The sequence below is a fragment of the Eucalyptus grandis genome, chromosome 6 (genome assembly GCF_016545825.1).
Source record: "Eucalyptus grandis isolate ANBG69807.140 chromosome 6, ASM1654582v1, whole genome shotgun sequence".
Classification (NCBI taxonomy): domain Eukaryota; kingdom Viridiplantae; phylum Streptophyta; class Magnoliopsida; order Myrtales; family Myrtaceae; genus Eucalyptus; species Eucalyptus grandis.
The window spans coordinates 34,452,677-34,460,561 of NC_052617.1; the positions used below are offsets into that span (position 1 = coordinate 34,452,677).

General features: G+C 40.5%; 1 protein-coding gene across 1 annotated transcript; it reads right to left on the reverse strand.

Moving 5' to 3' along the window:
* Positions 1–3,653: 3,653 nt before the first annotated feature.
* LOC104449187 lies at positions 3,654–7,156 on the reverse strand. Its single transcript, XM_010063251.2, has 3 exons — positions 6,946–7,156; positions 5,533–6,062; positions 3,654–4,120 (listed from the first exon to the last, which is right to left on the reverse strand). The coding sequence occupies exons 2-3, from the start codon at positions 5,987–5,989 to the stop codon at positions 4,071–4,073; spliced, it is 507 nt and encodes a 168-aa protein (XP_010061553.2). The 5' UTR covers positions 5,990–6,062; positions 6,946–7,156; the 3' UTR covers positions 3,654–4,070.
* Positions 7,157–7,885: the final 729 nt, after the last annotated feature.

Sequence of the window (7,885 nt, forward strand, 5' to 3'; positions counted from 1 at the left end):
CATCCTGTTGAAATAATGTGACCGTTTAGAATGAGTTATGGTTATTTTTTATTTATTTAATTCCAAATTTTGTTATTCCTTTCAACGGTTATCTTAGAGTTCGTACTTATTTAGACATAACTTCTTAATTCTTGGAAAGTTGTGTCTGTTTGGATATAAATTCTTGTTTTTGCTATAAATGACTAAACATGTCTGTTCAATACTAGAGAGATCCTGGAAAATAATTGTTTTTACTTATTCAGATCTTCTTCTTTCTTTTTCCATTTTCTTTTGAAAGAATACACAACAATTGTTTCCGATTGTTTCCTAGGGAGATTCTGGAGAAATACTAGAATTATTATCTAGTATTATTATCTAGTATTCTTATTTGAGATTTTATTATATTGTGGAGGAAATTTGCCGGTGACTATTAGCAATATTGCGAGGCAAATAAACCCTTAAAAAGTAATATTATACTTCAAAGTACGATTTGATTGCTCTAAAGATTCGACTTTATTATTCTACTCAATTTAAAGCCATATTTTCCCAACATTGCCTATTGAGTGACGCTCGTTCATTGTTTATTTCCATGCGAAACTGGAGTCCTTGATCTATCCCGCTATGTTCCTTCGTCCATTCTCCCCCGTTGCCGTTATTCACCACCACCTTCCGTCGCCTTGTACGCGGCGGTCCACCGAGCCACCACCAACTACTCTCTCCCCCCGCCCCCCTCCTCAGTGTCACGGAAGGTGGAGCAAGTCATCCACGTAGTCGCCGGCGACCGCTGAATGATGAATCCCTTGAATTTGAGGTCGTCGATGTTGTGGACGGCTTGCAAGACCTAGATCCCAGGATAGAGCAGAGGGAGATGGAGGTCTTGGCGATCTCGGTGGCGAGAGGGGTGGTGGCGGCTTCGAAGCCGCAGCTGCAGAGCATGAGTTATAATCGTGTGTACAAATCCATATTTATTTCCACAATTCAGCAATTAAAAACTAAAACCCCGTACTAAATTATAAAACAAAACAAACATATGTAAAACAATATTTTAATCAGGACGTGGGGTGGGAGGTCAGCGTATACATACGTACGTACATGTATATATCGCTTTAATTTGACACTATAGAAGAAAATCAACACCACATAATCTATTGAGGTGGGGAAAATTTTCCAATCAGCTATAAATCTATTATAAAGATGTCAATTTACTAGTAAACTTCTTTCAATTTTGTTAATTTAATCTTAAAATTTCGTGCGAAATTCCATTGTAATCTTTCTGACCAATTATTATCGGAAATCACTAAAGTAGCACCACGTCACATAGTATGGCTGTTGATAACCGGATTATCGCATCAATGATTTCTGGTAAAAATTAATCGAAAAGACTACATTAAAATCTCACACTAAGATTTAGAATTAAATGAATAAAATTGAAAAGTTTACGATTGAAGTGACATCTATGAAATAAATTTAGAACTGATTAAATGATTTTTGGGGCCGTGTCAACCAAATTTGTCCTCGGTTCATTTTCATCACCCCTTCCAAATAGCTAAAGAACTCGAGCCTATTTGGAGTGTGGAATTCACATGTAGACTAGGGCCCATCACACTGCTAACTATGCAAAAGTCAAAAGTGGGCTTTTCATGTAACTAAGAAAGAGGAGCATCTGCTGTTGCAGGCAGAGTCAGGGGACCGCCGGTGTATGGTTTGGAGAATGGACTTATATTTAGGACGTGAATGATAATTATTTTATTATCAAAATTAATTTATATTTCAAAATAGATTTTTCTATTATTTCCTAGATGAGTTTTTGAGAAAAATACGGGTTTGATAATGATACAAAACTTTTCTCTCTCGAATGGTGGTGGCGGACAATGGCCGGCAAGGGCAGGTGGTGGGCGATGACTGGCGAGATGCTTCTGATGTGGACGGCAATCGGTGGGGGCAAATGGTGGGCGACTACAGGTGGGCGGGCGACTTCTCATTTCTATTCTAAAAATAGAGAAATATATAAAATTTTTGCTTCTCATTTTTGTTCTAAACCTATTTTTGAACTAAAAATTTGTTCCGGAAATAGCAAAATGAAATTACATTACCAAACAAATTGTTGTTCCAAACATATTCCTGAGATCAGAAAAATAGTTATTGCAAAAAGTAGAACAGTTATCATATGTGCCTTAATGGTCAAAAAAATCTCACTAGCGGCATGGATCATCGGATGAGGCAAGAGCCACTAAGGGTGGATGTGCGGCGAGGCTTGCTGCGTGCTCGGAGCGTGCAAGTATGTCTGGACGGGACATTAGCTCTTTCGGCAGGGGGCTAATGTGGATTACAAAGGCGGCACTCCAAGCAAATAAGACCAAAGCGCAAGTGCACTAAGGTTAGCTTTCTTTTCCTTTTATGTTGGTGGTAGTGGAGTTCAAGTTGTGATGGTGGATTCATTGAAGCTGCTTTTTGGGAGGAGTGGCCAGGAGGGGAAATGGTGGTGGAATCGTGAATGGACTTCGTATGGATGTCCATCATTATTGACTATCAATGCATTGATCTTCATGGCAAAAAACAAAATAAAAATAATAAGCGAATCTTCTTAAATAAAAACTCTTATCATTGTTTCAACATTTTATAAGTTACATCGAGCAAAAAACTGTTGCTTTTTATTTATTGTCGGTATCACTCCTGACATTCGAAATTTAATTAAACAATATAGCACCCAAAGACTGGTTGTCATCGAACTTCAATACCAAGCATCATGGAAATTTTCTATACATCCTTCTGAAACGGCGCACGATTTTGCACGCAAAGATCCGAGCAGTGACGAAACCTACCGATTTCCACGAAGCTGATCCGGAATGCGATTGAAACTGACCGGGTTCTTCCTCCCCGAGGGGAGATCTAGCTCTAGGAGGCAAGGAAAATTCAAAATTGACTTAGGTAGGTAGACAAGTCGAACGAGAAGCTCGGTTTCCAGGAAACTGATGACCCGTCGACTCGGTAAAGACGCCGGGCGGGCCGGGGGACGGGTCTTCGTCAATGCGTATCCTTCAAGCCTCTTGCCCCCTCGCCTACCATATTTCTCTTTCCTTCTTTATTGCCTTTTCTCTCTCTCTCTCGGAACCTTTTTTGACTCGGTAAACGGACGCACTTTTAAGTCGTGGGAAGAAAGCAAGAACACGCAACGGAGAAGAAGGGTGACTAGATTCATTATCCGAACCGACTTCTGATGAGGAGCACCCTTGACTCTCGCTCCGAGATTCACGTCGGTGGTCGCTGTCTGAACCGGTTTCGCGGGAGGCAAGCCTCACGCGCACATGTATCTATAGTTTTTTAACATTATACAACCACCGACGAGAAGATTTGACCATTTGAAAACCCATAAAACACCTTACCTTTCCAGTCTTATGATCCAAGTTTAGATTTTGTGCCCGTGCGGTATTGCCCCGACAGCTGATCATACCCCGAAAGCTGATCGGGTCAAATGGGTGAGTCCTCAATCAACAATCCCTCACGCTCTTAACTAATTGTGCCGAACTTTGTTGAGCTATATATGCTCATCAGCATGTCCCTAAATGCAAGAAAATGCCATCGACATGCGTTGGATGATAACGGAGCGCAACGCAGAGACTGGAAAGGGGGAAGGGGGTGGGTGGGGGGGGGAGAGAGAGAGAGAGAGAGAGAGAGAGTACTAATAACAAGATATTCACATTATTTACATACTATTCACAACAGGGGAAGAAGCAAGCATTAGGCCTCTTCTTACGACGATATGTACACCAAAGAATTTCAAGCGCCCCCACACCCACATACTTGCACACCACCTCCCTCTTATCCTTCTCATTCACCTTCCTCTAGCCCCACTACCATAGAAACACAATAGCAATTTCAAGTACTGATACTGCTTATTATATGCAGCAATGAGTTTGCTCTGCGTAAGTCGACTTCTTAGTAGTAGTAGTAGTCATAGAACAGAACGGTATCTTTTTATTGTCTATATCTCCTTCCATGTGCTGATCATTGTAATCTGACGATCGTGGTTCACCTGGATTTGTACCAGCAGCACATGGGGATCAAAGTCACTTGGAACTTCTTGATGAGTATCAACTGCTTTGGAGGGTAACCAGCCACTGTTCCATATACTTCTCGCTCTCTGATGAAGAAGAAGAAGATGTGGAATAAGAAGAATTATCAACTCAGCATCATTAAAAAAGATGTTAAGGACTCTGAATAAAAGATGCCAGAGGAAGGTGTTGTTTGTGGTACTCTACTGTGGTAGACATTTTCTATACCTCGAATTAGTGGTCAAATTACAGTATTTCAAACAAACTAATTAGCAAATCATAATGTTTGGCTAGAAGTATCTTTAAACAGAATGGTTGAAATGGTCAGAGGGATGGCTTAAGGATTTGCATAAAGAATTGTTCAATGAGGTAAGGATTGGAAATCATGACACAACTATTGGAAACAACATTAAAGAAACTATCTCTCACACACATATTCTTGCAGTAGAACAACAAACCTAATGACGTGGGCATGAAGACGACTATATCAGCAGAAAAAAAGGATGAAATGAAACTAAACGGCATTACTGCAGGACATTGTAAACCAACAGACATCTGAAATGTGGATAGTGATGTGGCAGCGTCTCTCACCTTGCAGAATTTTTAGACAATGTATAGAAAGTACAGTTGCCAGAAAAAATTCAGACAATCTAGATTTTAATTCAGTTAATCATTGACAATTAGCTTAAAAGCAATACTCAGTCACTCCACAGAGAAGTACCCATCTCTAAGTATTTAAGGATCTACATCATAAGTTGTTCTACTGATACTGAAAACAGCTCTATCTGAAACTTTTAAATCCAAAAACAGAATATAGCAGTTTGCCAGTTCCATTTCTCCCAAAATGAGTACACTTTCTACCTTTGTCAGGCAAGCCTTTGCTAATAACAAGATAACCCTGTAAAATGGTTGAAGGACCAGCATGACATACCAAGCAGAATAATTCAGAGAACTCTGAGACTACCATAGTAGTGGCCATATCAGAGCAAGTATAGCGAGAGTCGATTTCAAAAATTCCTTCAGAAGGTGAGATTATTACTGCTTTGGAGGAACTCCTGATATACAGTTCTTCTCGAGAATTATGTTTAAAAAAGAAAAGAAAGAAAGGAAAACCAATGTTCTACAACACACCTGTCCCAACCATCACCACAACAAACATATGAATGATATCAAACAGCTTCTCTAGAGACAGCTCCCAGGAAATTAGAATCACATCTGACTTAATTACTTTTGGCAGGACTGAAACTCATCAACCAGACTAGATACACTTAACTCGACAAGTTATTTCAAAACTAGAAGTTCTATCTTGGTCTAACGAATAGCTATCAACACTTGTGAAAAAACTTGAGATTCGACAGAAAAGAGACCCAAAAGAATATTATGAATGGCAAGATTTCACGGTTAGTGCAGGACAACCATCACAACAATAAGGAGCATTTCATCTGTTTATCTGCCGAGTTGACTGTTCTTAAAAGAAAATGTGGAGCTGGAGAGAACATACCAACAGGATAAATCTCAGTAATGTGCGCAACAGCACCCACAATCTTGCTATCTGAATCCTCTATCAGATAGTCAGGCACCTTCCCATAGCACGGAACCAACACAGCGAAACTGTTATCAGAGTCATCGTCACTCTGGAATCCAGGCCCATGAGGCTCAAGCCATCCAATTGACCATTCTAAGTCATCAGATTCAGAGCCTGAAATGCAACCCCCATCAGGAGGCACCAGAACAATATCATACTCTCTGTCAATCTTTCGTTCCTCCCGACTGCGCCATTTTCTCTTGACATTTCTTGATGAGGAGACGGCACTACTCTTTGCCAAAGGAAATTTAAGATTATCAGATTCCATGCCCGCATCAGACACGGAATTCCCAGAAGACCCATTTGGTCTCCCTGGCTCCTTGTGCTTCCCACTCGACAACCACCACGAGAGATTGGTGAATGCCAAAGCCATCTATTGAAAAAAGATTTGCTCTACAAACAATTGTTATGGACTCCGAGCCCAGCAAATAGTCAGTATTCCTCACCTGCCGCAGGAATCAAATTGTCAGAACAGATGACAGAGAAAATCAAACAAGCAACTTTGAAACCTCGAAAATAAAGGTTCTATCCTAATATTCAAAAGGGAATTTTTGCCGACACGATCGATAATTGCACTTCCTTTCTGTTCAATCCCCAAAATAACCATACAATCATATCCTTAGAATCTTGCACGAATCTTCAGCGAACATGCCACGTTCTCTTCATGATCGACAAATCTAAACAGGAACAGGGAAGAAGAAAAAGAGGACCCAAGATCTCATGATCCTTCCGCTAGAAGCAAAAGCAATCAATCACAGGGGACAATAATTCCAGCACACGATGCAATGCAGTTCTACTGTAAAAACAGCGAAGTTAGACGCTAAAACGAAGCAGAAGACCACAACATCATCAACTACAGAAAACTAATCCAGCCGGCAAGCCCACATATTCCCCGAATGTCTTCCCTTTTCATCTTCACAAGCCCCGGGGGCCAAGCTAAATATAGCAAATCTCAAAAAAAGCAACCCCAAAATTAATAATAAGTTCTCCAGCTACTGCTCCAACAAGCTAGCGCAAACCATGACGCGCACGTCTCCTCTTAAACCAACTTCACGGGAAAAAAATCCGCCATTTAAAGCCATCCACGCAACGTTTAATTCAGGTCGAATTACCCAGAAAGAAAAAATCAAAACTTTCGTCTTTCTTCTCCACTTTTCAGCTCAAAAACACGGCTCGAGACGACCCTTTTGGGTCATCGACCGGGGGTGGACGCTCGAACTTCGAATCTCGAGCGAAGATTCAAAACCCAGAATCGGCATGAAGAACAAAAGAAAGGGAAAAAGAAGAAAACCGAAACGTCATCGAAAGCAACTTTCGCAGCGGAGTTACCTCGAGGCGGACAAAAAGAAGGGGGTTGATAATTATTGCATCATCTGCAAAATCGAAGCGATGAACGAATTCAATCTCTCTGTCTCTCTCTCTCTCTCTCTCTGGATCAGCAGAGAGGAGGAGCAATCGTCTTGGGATGGAGGTTGAAGAAGGGGCAGCCGAAACGGATTTTTAATTTTTTCCCCCTTTGCCTTTTTCTTCTCTAGCCGTGCACCTTATTTATGCATTTCATAATTCACACACAGATATTATCATTATTATTTAACAGGGGAAGCAAAAAGGGTATTTTAATTCCAGCTCTGTAAGTTTCTATTGCCTGAGGTCGGGCACACCGAGAAGAATAAGATCACGCCACCCTCTCGCTCTCAGCGCTTTTTAAACAATAATAATTTGTAATTTTCAACAAAATAAATGATCGGGCAAATATCAATAAAAAACCCAAATCAACACCCTCCCTAACTTTTAGTTATTGAGTTAAACGACATATAATAATAATCAACGAGTTTTACTCTCCTTCAATAATTAATTTGTGATTTTTCATAATATTAATTCAATTTTATTATTTATATAATAGCTTTGGATTTTTATAGTCACAAATTTATCAATTTAAAGTTTTTAATGGTCAGAAAATTAATTTATAGTAAATTTATTATATATGTATTAATTTACGATTTTTCGTGATATTAATCCATTTTTTTATTTGAAATGAGCGATTTTAAAGTTGTAATTATCAACAAAGCCCAATTTCCTAATTTCTTGTGGCCGACGGGCGGGGGCACTTTGGGGTTTTCTGCGCACCGGCTTGGGTTTTTGGTCCAATAGCTAGCTGGCGTGTGGAGGTGGGGGTGGCGCGGGGGCGGATACGGTGGGGTCGCGCCCAAGGGAGCGGAGGCCCTCCGGTGCCACGTCAGACCCGTGGAGGCTTGGGGAGGTGACGTGG

Coding starts and splice junctions, on each gene's coding strand:
- LOC104449187 (XM_010063251.2), bottom strand. CDS start 5,989: ATGGCTTTGGCATTCACCAATCTCTCGTGGTGGTTGTCGAGTGGGAAG. Junction 4,121..5,532: donor TACTGAGATTTATCCTGTTG/GTATGTTCTCTC, acceptor CTTCTTCATCAG/AGAGCGAGAAGTATATGGAA.